This window comes from Cuculus canorus, chromosome 6 (genome assembly GCF_017976375.1).
Source record: "Cuculus canorus isolate bCucCan1 chromosome 6, bCucCan1.pri, whole genome shotgun sequence".
In the NCBI taxonomy this organism is placed as follows: Eukaryota; Metazoa; Chordata; class Aves; order Cuculiformes; family Cuculidae; genus Cuculus; species Cuculus canorus.
This window is the reverse complement of record NC_071406.1, coordinates 17139049-17160188: the sequence shown is the minus strand read 5'-3', so window position 1 is coordinate 17160188 and position 21140 is coordinate 17139049. Positions and strand designations below refer to the sequence as shown.

The 21140-nt window shown below is 59.3% G+C and overlaps 1 protein-coding gene across 27 annotated transcripts in view; it reads left to right on the top strand.

The window, feature by feature from the left end:
- Positions 1-21140, top strand: part of TNS1 (tensin 1) — a 69047-nt gene that overhangs the window by 10507 nt on the left and 37400 nt on the right. For 11 of the 27 annotated variants that reach the window (XM_054070277.1, XM_054070275.1, XM_054070282.1 and 8 more), the window contains exons 4-11: positions 13568-13723; positions 18626-18675; positions 19010-19181; positions 19547-19597; positions 20119-20241; positions 20547-20611; positions 20733-20816; positions 20928-21040. In XM_054070277.1, the coding sequence (XP_053926252.1) occupies positions 13568-13723; positions 18626-18675; positions 19010-19181; positions 19547-19597; positions 20119-20241; positions 20547-20611; positions 20733-20816; positions 20928-21040 (814 nt within the window). Of the gene's footprint in view, positions 1-4591; positions 4712-5086; positions 5773-10723; positions 10973-13567; positions 13724-15754; positions 15797-18625; positions 18676-19009; positions 19182-19546; positions 19598-20118; positions 20242-20546; positions 20612-20732; positions 20817-20927; positions 21041-21140 lie in introns of those variants that run through there. The other 16 variants (XM_054070281.1, XM_054070293.1, XM_054070296.1 and 13 more) reach the window with 12 other exon arrangements.

Genomic DNA, 21140 nt, shown 5'->3' with positions numbered 1-21140 from the left:
ACACTTCCTCCTTCTGCTCTGGAGATGCTGCCGAGGTCTCCGTGTCCTCCCCACAGTGACTCTTAGCCCTGGAGTCTGTCCCACCATGGGATTCACAGCATCTTCCCCTTAGTCCCTGTATTTACACCCTTGGGAGTGCTCTGACCCCTTGTTCTGCCTTTCCCAGCGTGGCCGGCTCCCAGCCAGCTGCCTCCTGGGCTGACTGGGGGGGAAGCCCACAGTGAAAAATCCCAGATGGACTGGGTAGACTGAGAGAGGGGAGAAATAGGGTTCTGGCTAGAGGGGCTGGTGGGATTTGAAGGGTTGTACTGAGGGTGATGGGTGTGGGGTACCAGGAAGTACCATGGATGTGGTAGGGTTATGGGCACCCTGGGGCGCATGTGGGGGTACCAGGGAGGTGTGGGGGTGCTGGGATTGCCATGACCCTGGGGACGTGGGAAGATGGGGAACAGTCAGGGCTGTGCCAAGACAGGCAAGGCCTGTGTCCTGGCAGTGACATGCCTCCCTTGAGAGTACTTCTGCTCTGAGGGACAGCAGGGGGACAATGGTGTGACCCATGCCCTATGGTGGCAGTGATACTGGCAGGGTGCCCTGCGCCCGTGGGCGGCTCTGGGGGGGCTGGAGTAGCCGCACACACATCAGCTGGGAAGCACGACGCTGTCCCCATGCCCATGTAAGGCCCTTCTTGCACCCGGCCCTTCCGCTCACAGATTTTTCCTTGCTTAGCAAACCTCCCTCCCTCCAAGGGGGACGGACAGATGGATGGATGGATGGACAAGGGCGTGTATTTGACCCTCCCAGTCTGCTCTCTCCCTCTCTCCACACACTGAAACTGCCCCCCTGGAGCAGTGGGGGCGCTGCTCTTTGAAAAGTGGGGGGTCTGAGTCACAGAGCCCTTCCTATGGGGCAGCAGGAGGTGTGGAACACAGCGTGTAGCATGAGTACTGGCAGCTCTGGGTGCTAAGCTTTCTGTGGCAGTGGTTGGGTGCTATGAGCCCACATGTTGTCATGTGCCAGTTGTGGCACAGCTGGGATGTGGTGGTGACACTGTGCTCTGGTCTGGGATGGAGGGATGAGCCCAAGGATGCTCCAGGCAATGGGGCCATGCAGACGTGTCCCAAATCACAGAGCAAGGGAGGTGTGGGGGGCACCCTCATTCCCTGAGATGCGCTTGCTCTCACTGAGGCTGGATTTTGCCATAACACTGATTGGAGAGGCTGAGAAAAGATAGGGAATGATGCTTCTGCTCATGGCAGGAGGTGGCCCATTGATGGCCAGTTTGGCAGGGGTACAAGGAGAACTGCAGGGTCTGGCTGATGAATTGGCCAGCGATCGCCCAGTGGGTGGTTCTGGGAAGTGGCCGCTGTGCCAGCCCTGGTGGGGCTCCAGCCTGCTCTGCTAGCCCTGTGCAACACCAGGATTCACAGGTCCTGGGGATGTAGGGGTGCTGAGCTTTACTAAGGAGGGAAACTGAGTCATGGCACATAGTGTGGGGCTGAGGAGTCTGGGGGCTGCCTTGTTTCCCTGATGTCTCCTCCAAGGAGCTGGCAGTAGGCTCTAGCCCTGCGTTGGGCTGTGTGTATGAGTATGTGTGTGTCTATGCACATGGATGCACGTGTGTGAGTGTACATGTATGTGTCTGAACACAAGTGTGTTTGCTTGACCATGCGTGTGTATTCGTGTGCATGGTCATGTATGCTTGGAGATGTGTGCATGTGCATGTGAGCCTGCAGGGAATGCACACGCATGCAAGAACATCCATCTATGTCCACAAGTGTGCAAACATGTCACATGGGTGCATGTGCAGCCATGGGTACCACACATGCAAAGCTGCCCGAGAGCCTCTTGTGTCCGCAGATGAGTGCTCCTGCCTGCACAGCCTCACTGGCATGTGCGTGTGCTTGCATGCGGGCAAGTGGTCACACGCGTGTGCTCCCAGCTCAGTGTTTTCCATCCCCACTGGCCTTGTGCCAGGCCTGGCTTGTTTTTTGAGTGCCCCCCTGCGATGTGACTCGCGGGAGGGTGGTTTGTCCATCATTAAACCAGAAACTGGAGCGGGGCCAGTGCCGGGCAGTGAGGCATGTCCTGGATGGAGCAATTGCTCCCAGTGCCCGTGGCGCCAATGGACCCTTGGTGGTGGAGGGACACAGTGGCACCCGTGACGGGGCCCTCAGTGGTGGTGAAGGGGATGTGCATCTCCTCATGTCAGCTGGTGCTAGGGACCCACTCTGCCTGAAAAACAAGTCTGGGCCAGGGGGGGAAACTGAGGCAGGGAGCAGTTGGATCCTTCTGGTCAGGCTTGTCCCATGGTAGTGGGTACCTACAGTCTTGCTTTGGCCAGAGGGTCTGCACAGTGCTGGGGGCACGGCCAGGCAGTGCATCGCAGGATACCCATGGTTGCCCCAGGTGTGGTAGCTGTAGGGAGGGGACATCCGTGTCCCAGCTGTGGCAGTGCTAGGGGTCATGTGGCTGTCCCACTGCCTCCTCCCAGTGCAGTGGAGGGGATGACACGCCTGTCACATGGGGAGCCATCAGTTCTGTCCCTGTCCTCGATGCCCCGTTAAAAGCCACCTCCCCAGTGCTTCGGGACAGCTAATTAGCAACACCCATGGTCTCCACAACAGAGCGGGCAGCAGAGGGGGGAGGAATGCTGCAGGAATGTGTCCTTGGCCCTGACACGGACCCAGTGGGGTGGCAGGCTGGGGGGCTGCGGGGGTCAGCCCTACCCTGGTGCTGTGCTAGGTCATGTTTGTGCAGTGGGTCCTCGAGGGGGTTCTGGGTTTTGTTGTTTTTTCGTTGGTTTTTTTTTTTTTTTTTTCCCTTCTCTCTTTCCTTTTTCCCCTTCTTTACGTCACCGCCCAAATATTCAGCCTCTCTCAGCTCCGGGGGGGTCGGCTTGGCTGCTCAGAGGAGCTGGGGCCCTCTTCTGCACCCTCCGTGTGCTGCTGTGCAGGGAGGGTGAGCAGAGCAATGGGGATGCTGAGAGCACCCATGCTCACTGCACTGGTGAGCGTTGGCCGGGGCTGGCCTGGGAGGTGTCAACCGAGGCAGTGGGGACCACCAGCCTCCCTCCTCTGGGGCTCCCAGGACCAGATCCAGTCCACCGCCAGGGCTTTGCGGTGGTGGGAGGCAGGATCAGAGCTAGATGGGGGCTCCCGCGGACGGTCTCTTGCTCGTTTCCCATTGATTTTCTCCCTTCCCAGACCACTCCTCCTGGGACCTGCCCCGGGAAGGGCGTTGGGTCCCAGCACCCTTTGGTGGGTGGCACTGACTCCAAATCATCCAAAACATCTGGTTCAAGAAGGGGCTTTACAGATCCCATGCTGGGTCTTCATCTCCTCCCTGTGTGCTTTCACCTTTGGAGATTACCCCCACCCAGGTGCTTGGTTCCCAGGTTCCCCTTCTGCTGACATCTCTGGTGGTGATGCTCAAGGGTGCTTGTTTTGGGTTGTGGAGGAGCTGATTCAGTTGGGGGGGTTTGTCTGGGGGTGCTGGAGGGACCCCATGGGGTGCAGGGGCCACCAAAGCTATTTGGCCAACCTCTGGAGAATCTCTCACCAGTGCTTTGGCCCCAGTGGCTCCAGAGGGCTGGAGTTGAGGGACATTGTCAGGACTTCTCTGGCCATGTCCTGTGAAGGGGACATGTGACCTTCCCAAGGGACAGCTCCTGTCACCTCCTTGGGGATGAGGACGTGCTGTCAGTGCTCTTCACTCACTCACTCACTTCCATCCCGTTCAGCCACTGAAAGTTTCCCATCTGGCCCTGGCTCTTCCACGGCTGGTGTTTTCCAGGGTCCAGAAGCTGTGCTCTGGTCTCTGCCAGAGCTGAGCCAGGGTCCGTGCCTCCGATGGTACAGTGTGTTCATTGCCCCTCCGTCCCAGTTGTAGCACTCCCCTCTTTCTGGGATGACTGCTTTTTGGGGGTTGTGGAGCTGCGCGGGCTGTTTTGGGAGTGCCAATGGATCCTGGCAAGGGAGTTTTGTCCCCAGTGCAGTTGCTGTTGGGGTCTGTCCCGGTACCCTTGGGTTCTAGGGAGGGCAGTGAGGTTGTCGCTTGCTCAGGACCAGGGTGAGAAGGTGGCCACTGGGGAATCCTGGGCTCTGGCACTTCGACCTTGGCAGTGGCAATGGTGAGCCCCTCGGTGCTCCTGTCTCATGGCACTGTCCAGCTGCAGGGGAAACTGAGGCATGGAGGGGCTGGTCAGGATCTGCTGGAGTAGGATTGAACTCACAGGGGTGATGCATCTTATGGGGGTGTTGGAGGAGGGCAGAGGGGGAGCCCTTCACTGCCACCCACTCTCCAGTGTCTTTTGGGGGAGTGACAAGGCAGAAGGGGTTTGTGGGGTCCTGTTCCACGCCGGTGGAGCCAGCCCCAGCCTTTTGGCTGAGCCTGTGGCGTGAGGACGGAAATGCAAACAGGAATGGGGAGGCGTTGGGTGAGAAAATGTCAACAGCACTGGGCCGGGTGCCTGGCTTGCCGCCTCCGTGGCCGGCTCGCCGCTCTGTGGGCCACTGCCAGGCAGGCTCCCCCTGCCCTGCCCTGCACCACCGGGGGCTTCCCCACTTTGCTTCCAGGTCTCCTGGCACTGAACACTTGCTCGCATAACATGCCAGGGCTGGGATGTCCCAGGGGTGCACGGGAAGAGCAGGGCTCCATCCTTTGCTGCACAGAGCCCTTGAGGAAGAGGATAAGGAAGGGATATGGGAGGAAGGTGAGGGGGATGCCCAGGGGCACACTCTGGGTTTGGGATAGGCAAGTGGTGGCTGGCACAGCTCCATGTGCCGAGGGACAGCCAGGATTTTCCCAGCATTTTGGCTTTGCTTTTTAATTGGGGAGTGAGCTGGTAAATCTTCACATCCCTCCAATACTGCAGATGTGTGGGGCACCCAAGGACCATAAATTGGACACCCCATCCTACGCGCAGTAGAGGGGACCAAGTTGTGCCTGGGGGTGCCAGGTAGACAAAAGTCCCAAGAAGGGCCCCACACCCCGGTCCGTGCCATCCCCCGCCAAGGGCACGGGGACACCAGTGGCGTCACGCTGGGTGATAAGGCCCCGATCCCGCTTTGCCCTGCTGCCCGCCATGGCCCCTTGGCACGGGGTGCAAGGCACTTCGCAGGCACTGGTTGTGGCAGGAGGATACTTTTTTTGCGGGGGGTGGCTGCCTGCTTGCCAGCAACCCTCGCCCAGGGCTGGCTACCCGAGCTGGGTTCCCTGTTGCCTTTAAGGGCGTTTTTGGGGGAGGCGAGGGGAGCGGAGCGGGGCTGGACTTGGAGAGCGCTGTGCAGCTGGAGAGAGGGAAGAGGAGAAGAAAGAGGGAGAAGGAGAGAGAGGAGGGAGGGGAGCGGAGGAAAAGGCCGCCCAGGACCCCCTTCCTCCCCAGGGCTGGGGCTGGTGCCCCCGGACTCCCCAGCCCCGGGCCACCTGGGGGTGCGGAGGGGAGCAGGGGGCAGCGGGACCCCCTGCACCCCTCCATTGCCGGGGTCCTGCTTGCGGGGCGCGAAACCCTTCGGCTCTCCCCCTTCTTCCCTCCCCTCCCTCCTCCCTCCCTCCTTCCTTCCTTCCTTCTCCAGGCTTGGCCCGGGGAGGGAGGGGGGCTCTGCCTGCAGTCTGCCTTCACGCCTGCAACTCCGGGCGACGCCGGGCTCCCTCCTTCCCCCCGACCCCCCTGTGCCCCCCCGCGACCCCCGGGCCAGGTGAGGCTGTGCTGCCGTCCCTTTCGGATGTAGGCAGGCGAGACCCCGGATGGATTTCGGGAGCGTCATGAACCAGGTATGGGAGGGCGGCAAGGGTACAGGGGTCCCCAGTTCCCCCCATCCCTCCCCGTCGTGGGGGGATGCTGTGGGGGTGGCATCCCCTTACAGGGCGGGGGACCACATATGACATCTGAGTGGGAATAGGGTGGTGTGTGGTTGAGGGGGTGCTGCCCTCATATGTTGGGGGGTCCCCAGTTGTCGGTCTCCAGAGGAGGTCTTGGGGTGCGGGGGTTTTGCAGGGGGTAATGCTGTGCTTGCAAGGGGGAGGGTTTAGGGAAGGGGTAAGGACTAGTTTGCTGCTGGCTGGGAGCTGTGAGTGTTGAAGGGAGGCTGTGCTCCCTGTGCCCACCTTCCTACCTTACCAGGGTGGTGATGCACGGGGTACCCCCCTGGAGGGGGACACACAGGCACTGGGGTCTGTGTCCCCTCCCAACTGCGTAGGGACCTGTCCCTGGGGAGTGAGGGCTGGGCGGGAAAGCAGGGTCCTCCTCCTGCACCCCACTCCCACCCAGTGGCTGGGCGGGAAGTGCTGGGTGGGTTCTTGTCACTCTGGCTTAAGGGGTACCGGAGGGACAGCCACTGAGCTGGGACACCCTGGCAGCACACGGGTTAACTCCCCTGCTCGGTCCTGCTGCGGGACCGTCAATGGTTAAACCCCGAGTTAATGAGTGGCGAGGAGCCCAGCAGCCTCGGCGGGTGGCAGCCCCCCACTCTGGACAGAGACCCCCAGCCCCTTGCTGCCGCCGGGACTGCAGAGGGTTAAATCCGGCAGGGCTGGTCCCGGCACAGATGTTTTTGGGCTGTGCTCCTGGGAGAGGAAACGGCAAGGGAGGCATCAGCCCTCTTGATTTTAAGGGAAAAACAAGAAAAGAGAACTGCTCCATTCCCGAGGTGCCTGTGGCTGGTGGCGCTCGGCATTGGGGTCAGTCCCCGGTGCGGGGACAGTGACCCCACGCTGGGTGCCAGGAGGTGGCTGGCAGGACAGGAGAGTGACGGTGGCTGTGCCCCCCGGGGTCCTCAGGAGCATGCTGCGCTGGCATCTGCTGCGTGATGAGGTGGAGAGTACTAGGGGGCACCTAAGTGGGCACCACATGTCCCTACAGTGTGGTGGCACTGGGAGGGCTGTGTGTGTCTTGCCTGGAGTCTGAAGCTGTTCCTGTGGGGAGACACCCCTGGGGAAAGCAAGTCAGAAAAAACTGAGCCCCTGGCTCTCACCCTCTCTGACGAAGCATCTCTGTTAGCAATCTTGCTGGGCTCTCTTTCAGGAAGGGCAGGGCTGCTGGCACTCACAGGGCTGCTGCCCCCACTGCAGGCAGGGTGCTGTGCCTTGGGGCTGTGCCCCTCCCCATCTACCCCTTTTGGAGTCTTGAGCTGAGGGGTCTGTTTGCATCCTGGCTTGTTTAGGGGGGGCTGCTGGAGCAGAGCTGTGCCCTGCCCTTGGCCACCGTCCTGCTTGCTTTGCTGCTGTTCCATGCCTGGCCCTGTGCAGCCCATCCCCACGGGATCCTGTCACAGTGTCATCAGAGCCACCCCAGTGAGTGTTGGGGTGCAGCGAGTGGAGCAGCCCCATGGCACGGACCCCTGGCAGGGGTGAGCAGCTCTGTCCCTGCTTCCTCCTCTTGATCCCTCAACTCCCAAGCCCATAGGTGGAAACAGCACTTTATGGGTGCTGCTCAACAGTTTGGTTTCACTGTGATGTCTTCAGCTGTGGCCTGTAGGGTGATGACACAGTGCTTATCCTAGTCTCCATCTGCTTGGGGCTTTCCTTCATCAGGGAAGCCCTCACACTCTCTGCTGCGGGGGCACAGATTCCCTGGGGCAGCCAGAGCTTATTTTGGCACCCTGACCACCCCTCGAGGTAGGTTACAGCACCACAGGGGCTGATGGGTGCCCCAATGCCATGGGCAGCCCAAAGCCTGCAGTTGGGTTTCTATTCCTAGCGACAGGGCTAGTAGCCTAGTGCTCCACCAGCTTGGCAGATGGGATCTGATCTGTGGGGCAGGGTACCACACAAGGCTTACTATGGGGCACAGGCAGCCAACCTGCCTGCCTGTGGGCCTGTGTGCCGGCCAGCCCCACATGAGCACTCCTGCTCTGATCAATCTCGGGTCAGGATCCACTTGTTGACCAGTCCCATGTGAGAATCGGTGCACGGATCAATCCTGTACTGGAATCCTTGCTCTGACCAATCCCGCTTGAGAATCACAGCTCTGACCAATCCTGTGTGAGAATCACTGCTCTGGCCAATCCCGTGTCTGAATTGGTGTATTGACCAATCCTGTGTGGGAATCCATGCTCTGACTGATCCCACTTAAGAATCCATGCCCGACCAGTCCCAGGTGAGAATCCAGCTGGTGACCAATCCCATGTAAGAATCCATGCACTGACCAGTCCCAGGTGAGAATCCACTTGGTGACCAATCTTAAGAATCCAGGCAGTGAGTGCGTGAGCCAGTCCTGGTGAAGCCGCCTGCAGCAGTCTGCATCCCAGTGCGAGTCTGTTCCTAGCTGATCCTTGATGTAGGAGCTGCTCCTTGGCCAATCCCCGTGGCCAGTTTGGGGCTGGGGGCTCCCCCATGCCGTCCCTTGGGGCATGTTGTGTGCAGAGTGTCAGTGATCCCATGCTCAACCTTGGGACAGGCTGCCTGTGGGATCAGGGTGAGGGATGTCCCTGCAGTGGGGTGGCAGCACCTCTGGGTGCGTGCTGGCAGCAGGTCATGGCTGGGACTTTGGGGCCAGTGCCAGGCAGGCGATGGCCTGCAGGGCTGGATCCAGACCCTGCTGCCTGCAGATGTTGCCTTTTTAGGCACTGGAACACAGCATTTCCCTGCCGGTGGCCGGCCCTGTGCCAAGCCAGTGCCCACTGGTAAAGTGGGGCCAGCCCCTGTCCTGGGCATGTGGAGGCACCTCTGTCCCCCTCCTGACCTCCAAACTCTACTTTTCCCCCTGGACAGGCTCAGGAATACTACCTTTTCCCTCTTCTCCCAGTCAGTACTTGGCAACCCCTGGGCCGATTGCTCAAACCACCCCAGAGCCGGGACCTGCCCTTATTTGGGTTGAAACCAGGGCTATTTTGGTGCTGCCGCCTCCGTTGCAACCCCTTGGAGCTTCCCTGTGTGATGTCTTCCCTGTCCCATCTCATCTCCCTGTGCCCAAGCTGCTGGCCTGGCCAGCTGGGGGCTGCTGGGGGTTGTCGGGTCCTGGAGTGCATCTAGGTGCCAAGTGGTGGCCCCTGAGGCTGCTGTGGGGTGGAGCGGCTGTTGTCCTTTGGTGGTATCTCAGCCCTAATCTGCAGAGCTGGTTGCACCAGGTGACCTCTGTCCTGGCCCTGCTGCCGCCTTCCTGGTGGGGATGGGCCATGGGGCAGCTCCCTGGGGACATAGAGGGGAGAGAAGGGGTTCTGTCTCAGCTTGGGGTACATCCCTGGCACAGTGGTGGCTCTTTGCTGTGCAGTACCCTCCCCAGGTACCACCATCATCTTGGGCAATGCAGGGGCAGGACAGCCCAGTGGCTTCTGCCCTGGCACAGGCACTGCCAGGCATCCTGGCATGGAGGGGACAGCATGGTGACAGTCCCTGGCCCAGCTGCAGGATGGGCTGGAGATGCTCAGAAGGAAGCCTGGGAGCAGTGAGACCTCCATGCCCCGGAGTCAGCCCAGCCTGACTCACCATGAGCTGCTGGCCAAGCCGCTCCCCAGCCCTTCGGCAAAGCTGCCAGTTGCCCCCACCCAAGGGGAAAACCCCCAAAGCAGCAGATGCCGTGAGTGCTGGTGGACACAGAGAGGGTCTGTGTGCTGCTGGGGTTCTGTCCCTTCCGTGGGACTCACATGTGAGGCGCTAGGGCGCCATGCAGCCGCCCTGTGCCTTGCACACCGAGGCTGTGCTGGGCAGGGTGGAGCTGGGGCGAGGGGGGGAGCGGGTGCGTGGATGGAAACATGCCGTCCTCCCGCCGGGGACATGTTGCATAAACAGGAGATTTGCCAGAGCTGCAAGAAATGTGAAGGGAGGAGCGGGCAGCAAGTGGTATGGGCATGGGGAATGTGACCCCTGTGCAGGGCAGGGAAGATGGTCAGAGGGGCACCTTCTGAGCCCAGACTCTGTAGACCCCCCCTTTTGGCTGGCAGGGAGGAAGGATGCTACAGCTGGTCCCACCGGGAAGGGATGAACAGGGCTGCTGGAGAGGGGAAAACCTTCCCTGACATCCCTAGCTTGGTGGCCCCAGCTGGTCTCCTTAAAGTACTTTCTGCTGTGAGGTGCCAGACTGGGGCTCCCACTCTGCCCCACGCTGCAGCTAAGAGGAAGTTTGGCAAGGGTCAGTGGCTGTGGCACGGCTGGAGGGGCTGACAAGCAAGGAAGGGGCTCTTGGGCCAGCTGGAGGGTTGTTGTGGCTGGTGGCTGTCCCTAAGCCCCTCTCCTTGTCTCGGACAGCACCTTGGGGTGAAAAGAGCCAGGGCATAGGCAGGTGATGGGCAGTCCAGCTGGGATGTGGGTGGCACAAAGCTCAGTGGCTTTGCTAGGGAGGAAGAGGTCCCCCATGGGGTGACGTGGGACCCCATGAGGTTCCCTGTGGGGTGACGTAGGCTGAGCTGACATTGATGCTACCCCAGTGTTGTCCTGTGAGTCGCCAGTCTAGCCACTGAGTCACCATCTTCTTTGGCAGCTCACAGGGTGGCTTGGGAGGGGACCCCTCTTTCTGGTGCCTTTCTCCCTTCTTTTGGGGTCCACATCCCTTTTGGGTAGGGGGACCAGGAGGGCTGTGCCTGTCTGATGCTGGCTTGCTAGGTGTCAGGGATGCCGAGGGTGTCCCTTTTGACAGCATGACTCCAGTTCCAATTACAGCAGCCAGGCTGGCTTGCTGGCATCTTGGTGCCTGGCTGTGGGAAGTGAGTCTCTCGTGCAGGGATGAAGGCCAGGGTGGCTGGTGCTGCTGCTCCTCCCGGCATTGCAAGGGTCAGCACTGGCCCGGATATTGGCCGGCTGGGGAATGTTTATCGGAGCTCCTGGGGAAGGGAAAAACAAAAACCACCACCCAAAGGAAGGGATATGCGTCAGAGATGGGCCTGCATTGCCCACCGGCAGCCAGGCGGGCTGTACCGTGGGCTGCGGGCCAGCGCTTGCCTGGCTTCAGCAGGATGGCCAGGGGGGACCTTCGTGGTCCCCCATTCCTGATGCTGCACCGACTCAGCCTGCTCTCGGATTGCAGGGCCTCTCTGTGGAGGTTTGTCCCCCCCTAACCCTGTTGGCATCCTGCATGCTGGAGCTACAACTTGCAGGGATGCTCCAGCTGGAGCAGAGTGCGGCGATATCCCTGGGCACCTCTGTGGCTGCAGGGATTATTTTGCTGAGGGAGGAGGAGGAGGAGGGAGAGGCAGGATTTGGGAGTGAGGGAAATGTGGCTGGTAGTTGCAGCATGGAGAAGGCTCTGAGGTGTCTCATCACCAGGTGGTGGTGGATGTCTGCATCCCTCCAGCTTTGCTCGGTGCTTGTGAACTGCTGAAGTCCCGTCAGAGATCTGGAGTGCAGAGGCTGATCCCTGAGTGGCAGCCTGGAGGAGGGCTTCCATGGGTTGCTCTGTTCTGGGATGCTGTGGCCCAGGGCTGCCAGGTGTTTGCCAGCCAGATGTTTACTTCTGGGCTTAGGCATCTTGAGAGTGTAGAGTTTCTCTAGGTATGGTGAGCAGCTGGCTGTAAGCGGGATTGTCCATCACTGCTCTCCAGAGGAAGACTTTAGGGTGTGCCCAGCCCTTTATGAGACATCCGAAAGTCCACATCACTCGTGGCTGTGGGGATTCCTTCACTGGGAAACTGATTTTGCTACTTTGCAAAACCCGAGTCTCAAGGCAATGTCTTGGGCTACAACCTGGGGGGCCGGGCGGGCGGGGAGCTGTGGGGGGCTGGCGGGGTGGGCGGCAGCCCCGCTGCGCCTCGTTCCTCACATTCCTGGGCAGGGCTGCCGGGTGGCGGGGTCGCAGCGGCAGGGGCCATGCAGCAGGAATGCAAACACCGGTGGGGGGAGAAGAAAGGCTGCTGTGTCTGCCACAGTGAGGAGAAGCCTGGACCAGGGGTGTGCAGGTCCCCCTGCCTTTCCTACCCCTCCCAGCGATGGGGGATGTTGGGGTCCTAGGGGATGGAAATGGTAGTGGTCCTGGGGCTTGCTGCGGACTTCTGTGGGGTGAAACTCTTAACGGGTTCTGTAGGGCAGGAGGGATGCTTCTGCACCCCTGGGTCAGGAGCTTCACTTCGCTAGGGAGGGGTCTGTTGCCTGGGGCAGGGTCTTCCCTCTTCTCCCTGCACCCAGGACATGTTTGAACCAACTTGAGAGAGGGATGGAAGCTGAAAGCAGCGTTATATTCCTGCAGTCTTTCTAAAACTGCCTTTCTGTCACGAGAAAGTTCCATATAGCCTGTGTTGGTGTCTCCTGTGCATGGGAGGAGTGGTATTGGCTGAGTTCAAGCCCCTGTTAGATATCAGAGAATCTGCTAGGGCAGGGGATATGACTACAGGCACCTCAGTTTTCTTCCTTCTCCAGCAGAAGGATCATTTGTCGCCTGCAAACCTCCTGGTGCTGGCAGCCGAGGAGGGGAGGGCATGGACCTTACCTGTCCATGGGAACAGCGTGTCCCGTGGGTAGGGAGCTGCACATCTCACATCGCCAGCCTCAGGAGCTGGGGCTGAGTTGGGGCTGGTGGTCCTTGGCTGAGCACCTCTGGGGGAAGAGTGTGAGGGTGTGTAGGGCACGGTGCGGGGTACAGCGCAGCCCTTGCTGGCCCTGTCTGCAGCGGCTCAGTGCCGGAGAACATTCCAGGGAGGCTGGCACAGGGCCAGCGCCGCGGGGCAGGGAAAGGGGCCTTTTATGGAAGCATTTCTGCATTAGAATAAAATCATAATAATAATACGCAGGGAAAGGGAACAGGAGGAGGAACAACCCCTGAAGAAAACAGGGAGGCAGGATGCTAACATCTCAGTGGTGGGGGGAGAGGGCAGGCGCTGGGCATCACGCTGCAGCCACCAGGATGAGGTGGGATCCAGGTGCTCCGAGTAGGGTGATTGGGGCAAATCCTGCTTTGTATGACCCAGAGCAGGGGAGGTTGAGCGAAGTGTGAGGGATTCCTTGTGCTGACATGGTGAGGGACAAACCCCTGAGTGGTGTTTGGCACATTGGCTCAATGCTGGGATGGGCAGGGGATGGCTGGCTGGGGGTCGCCGCTCCTGGGGACACACGGAAGGGGGATTGGAGGGGACAAAATGCCCCGAATCACACCCTCCCGCTGCTGCTGGCACCTCTGGGACAGCGCTGGTCTGGAGCGGCTTTTCCCGCTGCCCCCGGAACCGACAAACGAGGCGCTGCCTCTCCCACCCTGGCGTGCTGCTGCTTCCCGGCGGACTGGGGTGCACGCAAAACCCAAGGTTAATTGTCAGTAATTGCCTCTGGTAATTAAGGTAACAATAGCTGGGCTGTTCAGCTGGCGGCTGCAGCAGCGCTCACGAGGCCGGGCTGGGGTTTGCTCCAGCAGCTGCTCTTGGCATCAGCAGCCGCCGTGCCCACCCGGGGCTGGGGCTGCCCCGGGAGGAATGGAACCGCTGCCCTAGCTCCCAGCCCGCTCCCGGCATCAGGGAGTACATCCCTGACCTTGGGATGCTGCCCGTGCTCCTGTCCAGGGTGGCAGGGCCATGGATCGCTGTGCCCCCATCAGCTCCTTAGGCAGGAATTTTTTTGATGGGGATGGGATGCTGCAGCCTGGCCTCTTTCCATGCCCCTTGCTGCGATGGAGGCTACAGGGATTAATCCTGCCACTCTTTCTGCTTCCTTGCAGGCCGTGACCCCCTGCTCCCCTGCTGTCAACTATGAGCTGGTAAGCAAGACCCCCGTGAGCCATGAATGGCAAGCAGGGCTCTGGGAACACCAGGGGCAATGGGACCCCCTGTTCTGCACTGGGCATGGAGCTTTCTCTGCTTGGGGGCTTCAGGATGTGAGTCCTTCATCCCCAAAATCACAGGGGTCCTGTGCTGGGGTAATAACACCCCCTCCCCCCCCTTTCGGTGCTGTGGGGGGAGCATTGCTGGCTGGAAGGCATCCCATGTCTGAGCCGTGCAAGCTGAGGCAGCCCAGCCGCCATGGGACTCCTGGAGCTGTGGATTGGGGAAGAGAGGTGTGCAGGGTTTCTGAGGGGACAGACAGATGGGACGTGACCAGCCTGGGCTCTGGGGTCCTCTGGCGCCAAGGGCCTCCCCCCAGGCCAAAGCTGAGGCAGTTTCTTGCATGCCCGGAGATGACTCTACCAGATGTACCTTTGGATCAGGGCGCCCAAGGCCACGCGTTCACGTCCCTTGTTATTGTCACCTCCTTTTTTTGTCCTTCCTGGGGACCTTTAATGAGCAGCAGGGGTGGGGGTGCGATGCACAGCCCTTCCTACCCTGTCCTCTCTGGACACAGTAAAAGCAGCTGGGTGCCCCATCTTTGGACACCCAGTTGTGTGGGAGTATGGGTTCATGGGTGCCAGGCAGGCAACCGTGCTCTCTTGCCACGCTGTCCGGGCCATGGGCAGGGCTCTAGGGATGGTGAGGCACTGAGATGGCAACGAGAGCAGGACCATGCTTGGGGCAGGTGTTTGGGAATTGTGCCATGGTAGTACCCACCAGATAGCATCTTGCTAGTGGAGCAGCACCCGTGCCCTTTCCCCAGCTCAGCTGTGCCTGTGGCAGTGGGCAAGGTGGGCCCGTGGCGGCAGGGAGGCTGGCATTGGCAGGGGCTGGTGTGGCTGCCCTTCTTTCTTGCTCTGGATGTGTGCCAAGGCTTGCTGGGGCAGGCGCCTGGGAGAGAAGGCCCTGGCAGGGTTTCAGCTCCGGGCTCAGCAGCCTGGCAGTGGCTGTGCCCCATGCATGGCCCCAGGTTGGGCACCCTGTAGCTGAGCAGGGGCCTCACCTGAAAAGTGGTTTTAGGGGAAGGCCCTCTGTGAGCTCACGAGAGCAGCATGTGAGCCCAAGTGACAGAAAGGGAGCATGCTGGCTGTTCTGGGGCCCCGTGGTGGTTATCTGTCCTGGGTTTAATCTCTGCCTGCACCCCATGCCCCTGCCAGCCTCCTTGGGCACTTATCACCAGCAAAAACATGTTGGCTTTGAGTTGGGACCGTTACTGCGGCTTGGGGAGGAAATCGAAATGGGTTTGCCCTGTCCCGTGGTCTGTATATGGCAGCCCCAGCACTGCTGCCAGGACCAGAGCAGCTTGGTCTCAGGGTCCCCCTGTTTCCAAGACCTCCAGGAGCCACCCATCTGTGTTCCTTTGCTCTGCCACTCCCTGGCACCCCAAGCAACTGTTCCTAGGCAGACGGGTCTGTCTCTTGATCCCTGTATTTGGGGTCTGGACTCTCTCCCACCCCAGCAAGTTAATTCTTGTCCCTAGCCCCATTTCAAAGTTCTCCATGGACTCCAATCACGTGTCACCAAATTTGCCTGGTTTTTAGCATCTCAGACCCCGGCTCAGGTCCCACTGGGGTGCTCTGCCAGCCCTGTGGGGCTGTGTTTGTCTTGAGGAACTGAGTTTGCTGGTGCTGGCGGCCAGGCTGGGTGTGGGGCTACTTGGGGCTCACCCCATTGTTTACCTCCTGTCTGTGAGGCCTGACTGTGGAGATTCCAGGTGGGATCCCAGAGGTGGGGTGAGGCACTGGATGCAGGGTTCAGCCGAGCACTCTCCATCCTTGACAGCAAAACAGCACGGGAGGCAGCTGCTGGGAGGCAGGACGGCAGCATCCTTGATGCCCAAGCATTGCCCCAGCTCCACACTTAGGTTTCGAGGGATTCCTGACCTTTAGGAAGTGTGGACATGTTGGCAGGCAGGGAAGGAAACAAGACTGCGGCGCATTTCCTAGGAAGGGCCAGAAATAGCTAGGGGGGAACTTTTGACCCCAGCCCCTGCTCTGTGTGCACGTCTGTCTCTCAATCTCTCTCTCCTTCTCTCTCGCTTGCCTTTTTCTCACCCTCCCCTTACTCCTGCCTGCCTGCAGCCATCCCCAGTGGAGAGCATCGCGAAGCAGGCAGATGTCTTGGTAAGTGCCGCCAGCTTTGAGACCTCCTGGGTGGTCACTTGTGCCTGTCCCATTGCTGCACGCCTCCCCTGCAGCACAAATCTGGTCAGCCTGGGATGCCTCCAACACATCCCCTCTCCTAGCATCCCCCAGCCCTCCCTCTGCCATCCAAGGTGATGATGGCTATGCCAAAGGCCGAGAAAGGTGCCAAGGGTCAGTGGCAGAGGTAGAAGTGGCAGAGGGGGGCAGGGCTTTTGCCGCAGAGCCGGCTTTCCTGTCCTGGAGCTGAGGATATGTTATTTAATCTGTGGACATGAAATTGCTAAGACAGTGTAGACAAATGCCCTGCCAAAATCAACGCGGACAGCTTCCCCCCTGCCCGCAACATGCTCACCGGCCTCCCTGTGTGCCAAGGCTGGGACCCAAGGGATAAAGGCAGAACAGTTACCACAAGGAAGAGAGTGAATGCCTTTGTGATCTGGGAGCCAGCTTTGCCCCATCCCTTTGGTTGTCCAGGGCATGTTTCTAACCCCTCTCTAAACTGGAGAAAGAGCATCCACAGCTGGAAAAAAACAATGTGACTGTCAGGACCCCCTCTTGGATGGCTTTGCTGTCTTTTGGGCAAGTTTCGTGGTATTTCTGCAGTCTTTCTCATGTCTCAGGTCACTCTTCCCAGGCAGAAGGGACCTGTGGGTTTTGAATACTGCCTAGAACCTGGGGCTGGGAGGCAGACTCTTGATGGAGCTCGCAAGGAAGGGTCTTCATCCCACTGTGGCTGAGACCAGCCTGTGCTTTGCTGGACTGGGGCATACTGGCTTGGCCAAGGTCTTTGCTCCAGAGAGGACCTTTGCAGGGTCTTCCAGCCTGGTGGTGGACAGGAGTGTTTACTAATGCAAGCGCTTGCTCTTATCATGGGCTGACTCTTTCTTGTGCAGGGGCTGGTGGCAGAGACGGCAATGTGGCTGCAGTTAGATCGGGGAGGGGAGGAGGCAAGAGCCAGGGGGCTCCTGACAGAGTAGGGGATGCTGGGGTGGCCTTGGTTGCAGGCACTCACTCCCCCAGGGCTAGGAGGATGCACGGAGTGGAGCCACCATGCCATGGAAATGGATTAGAAGGGTCTCACCACCATCAAGGTATGGAAAGGGAGAGAGGCTTTGGAATCCCTACCTTGCTTGCCCTCGCGTGCCTCAGTTTCCCCAGGCAGGAGAGCAGAGTGAGTCCATGTCAGCTCCTTTGTTGGGCAAGACTGTGGTTTTGGCGGCTGCTGTGGCTGGGTCGGGTGACAGGGGCTGATAGGACGGCCTTGGCTGGTGGGTGTGGGACCCCAGACATCTCCAGCTATGATGGTTTGGGAAAAAGCAGAGCCTGTGGTGGGGAACCATCCTGGTCACCAGTGGGTGACACAAAAATAAGCCCACGCTCAAATTCAAATTTGTTCCATGCACCCTAACTCTGCCCAGGGAAGGTTTTACCTCTCTTTTTGATGCATCTTAACTCCTTCTTTGCCCCCAGCTCTGCCCAGGGAACGTTTTGCCTCTCTTTTTGATGCATCTTAACTCCTTCTTTGCCCCCAGCTCTGCCCAGGGAAGGTTTTACCTCTCTTTTTGATGCATCTTAACTCCTTCTTTGCCCCCAGCACTGCTGTGGGATTTCTGGGGTGAGTAGGTGATTTCAGGCACCCTATGGAGAACCTGGGTGGGGGTTGTCACTGCTGCCCAAGCACCACTGGAGACTCAGGTGGGGCTGCTGCCACTCAGAGCGACTTCAACTGGGAGGGGAGACCATTGTCCCCAGGCCCAGTGGGCTGCCAAGCCTGGCTCTGCTCTACTGGGCAGCCCGACCTTGAAAGCGAGACGTGAGGGTGATGGAGGGTGACGCCAGCTGCCTGTGGGAGCAGCCCTGGGACCATGCTGGGTGGGAGACGGCAGGCAAAGGGCACGGTGGAAACTTCTCCCACCTTGTCCCATTGCCTCTGATGTGCTGCCTGTGGGATGCTGCAGCCCCAAGGAGGGTGACACCAGGTCCCACAGCTCTGGGGATAAAAGTGACATCCTGTGAGCTGGCCATGGGGTGCATCTCTTATTTCTGGATCTTCTGGGAGCTTGGGACATGCTGCCTTCATGAGATGAGTCTTTAAATTACTCGTTAGCTGGAGATACTAAAACTAATGAGGTGTGAGTGTGTTTTTTCTTAGAGGTTTTTTTGGAAACCTGCTTTGTTTTTCAGCTGAGGTCACAAAGTCACCGAGAAAACCGGCTGTAGATGAAATTCTTGAGGCCAGAGAACATGCATAAATAGAAGTTTCCTGCTCTGAGAGCTCAAACATTTCCTCCCGGCGTTTGGCTCTGCAGAGCCAGGGCCAAAGCAAACCGTTGTGCCTGGCTGGCTCCTTGCCGCTGCTTGGGCAGCAAACCTGCCCCTGCCTCAGGCAGTGCCAAAGCCACTTTGTCCTGCAAGGTGTGTGCTCAGAGCCCAGCTGAGGCTGGAGGAACTTGTGGCAGGCCTGAGACTGTCTTCCCACCCGCAGCATCCTGTTCCAAGCTCCTCTGGGACCCTGTGTCAAGGCACCAGACCTGCAGTGCCTGTAGCAGCTGGTCTCAGCCACATAGGGGTTGTGAGACCTGGGTTTTGCTTGTGGCTGTGGTGGGGGGATAATGGTTTGGTACCACCAGGATGCTCAGCATGTGGGATTTGAAGACAGAGATATTTTAGGCATGTTATGGTGCGTAGTGCAGTGTGGTGGAGGTGGTATGCTCTGGCAGCACCATCACACTCAGCTCAAGGAGGGCCCTTGTGCTGGCTGTGGGCTGGGTCAGGGCAATAACTCACATTTCCTCTCTGGTTCTTTAGGATGCCACAAAATCCCCTAGGAGCGGACAGTCACGCCGTAAAGCATCCAGGTAGATGCCTCAGTTTCCCCTCTGGTGACCGTATCTACCCTCTCTGAACCTCTCCCCCTCCCCCACCAACACTTAGCTTCTCCAGATGTGCTGCAGCTGGGAAATGCTTCCCATGAAGAAGACATGGGGGTTATGACCCATCATCCCCAACTCGGGATCCCCAAGACAACCCAGTGGGGCTGATAGCAGGAGAAAGGCTGTGGGCAGCTCTGCTGCTGCGTCCCCGTGTGTTCCAGCCCGTCTCGCTTAACCCCAGGGGCTGTGCAGTGTGGGGAAGGGTCACAGAGTCACCTCTCCATCCCATGTTCTGATGTTGGTCTCCTCCCCTGCCCAGGAGCGTGAGTCTGACCGCAGCTATGGATAGCAGCTGCGAACTGGACCTGGTGTACATCACAGAGCGGATTATTGCTGTCTCCTACCCCAGCACGGCTGAGGAGCAGAGCTTCTGCAACAATCTCCATGAGGTGGCCCACATGCTGAAGTCCAAGCATGGGAACAACTATGTGGTAAGGAGCATGGCTGGGTCCTTGCCAGACTGGGGAGGGGCCTAGGGTGCTTAGGTCCTGGGCATGGGTTGCTGCAGGTGATGGGTGCTGTATCCTTGCCTCCCGTTGGGCTCAGCTGTGGTGAGGGGGGTCTCTGCACTAAGGTGGATGGATTTTTTCCTTCCTTGAAGCTTTCCAGTCCCTCTTGGATCCTCTGGGAGTTTTTGGCCATTTAGTTGCCCCATGGCAAGGCATTACTTGGCTTAATGTGTTTGGGGCAACCTCTCACAGTGGGATCTGGAGAGGCTTTGAAGTGAAGAAGAGGTGGAGGTTGGCAGTGTGGGAGGAAAGGTGTCCCCTCACTCTGTCTTTTCTCTTCCCTGAAGCTTTTCAACCTCTCTGAGCGGAGACATGACATCAGCAAACTTCACCCCAAGGTGGGTCACAGCTGTGGGGAGCAGAGGGGCTCAGGGCAGGGCTGTCTGTGGGACCAGCTCCCCAGTGCAAGCTGTTTGGGGTAGGAAGTCACCCTTTCTATTCTGTCCAGTTGGTGGAAGAGCAGAGGAAGGAAAGCACGAAGACTTCCCAATGAGTTTACGGGGTCTCAGCTTAACCCTCACTCTGTCCCCAGCCCAAATCTGGCTGTTGAAGCCTCTTGGAGACCTCCCTAAGGCATTGTCCCCGTCCCTGTGAACATGGGGGAGCCTTGGGCTGCTGAGCTGAATGACCCAGAGGAGGCTGAGATCTAGGATGGCCCCAATGGCCCCCAGGGCAGGGTTTTGGGCAGTGGGATAAACGGCTGGGGGAAGGCTGGGGGGTGCGGGGCATGTCGGGGCAACATGATGGTGCCCCAGCCTGGGTACGTGCCCTGGGTTTTGCACACCAGCAGGTTGGGGATTCTGGAGGGGGCAGAGCACAGCGTGGATGTGACCCCTGACTGTCTGTCCCCACCACCCAGGTGCTGGATTTTGGGTGGCCCGACCTGCACACCCCAGCGCTGGAGAAGATCTGCAGCATTTGCAAAGCTATGGACACGTGGCTCAATGCGGCACCACACAATGTGGTGGTGCTGCACAACAAGGTGGGCTGGAACCTGTCCCTGGGGTGCACAGTGATGGGGGTCTGAGGGCTCTGGAGAGGAGCTGCAAGGATGGGCCTGAGCAGCCTCAGAGCCTGAGCGGTGCAGGGAATGTGGTGGTTTGTGGCTTGGGATGTGTGTAGGTGTTGGCATATGCATACACTGGTGTGTGTCTGTTAGGGCTGGGCTGTGTGTGCGGGTCGGTGTATGTGTGTAGGGACTGGTGTGTGCATGCCTGCGTGCAGGATGGCTGTGCCTGGGTGCTTGCATTCACCACCCATGACACCCCTTTTGCTCTGTGCCTGCAGGGGAACCGTGGCCGGCTGGGGGTGGTGGTGGCTGCCTACATGCACTACAGCAACATCTCGGCCAGGTGAGAGGGACATGTGGTCTTGGGGTAGCTCTGGGGCCCACTGCTGACCTCCATTGCAGTGGTACTGGGTTGCTGGTGCCAAAGCATTCCCTCACCATCATCTACCCTTCTGTCTCCACAGTGCTGACCAAGCTCTGGACAGGTTTGCCATGAAGCGCTTCTATGAGGACAAGGTAGTGCCAGTGGGACAGCCATCCCAGAAGAGGTGGGTCCTGGTGTGCGTTTTGCCCCCATGACCAGGGTGGTTGGGTGCAGGGAGGCCAAGGCGGGTGTTCTGCTCTGTGTTCTGCCCTTGAGCTGCCTGTCCTTCCTCTAGGTACATCCATTACTTCAGCGGGCTCCTGTCTGGCAGCATCAAGATGAACAACAAACCCCTCTTCCTCCACCACGTCATCATGCACGGCATCCCCAACTTTGAGTCGAAAGGCGGTAAGTGTCCCCACACCTCCCCCTAGCCTGGTGTCCCACCCACACTGCCACCCCCCCATCACCACCTGGCAGGCTTGTTCTCCACAGGGGATATTTTCTA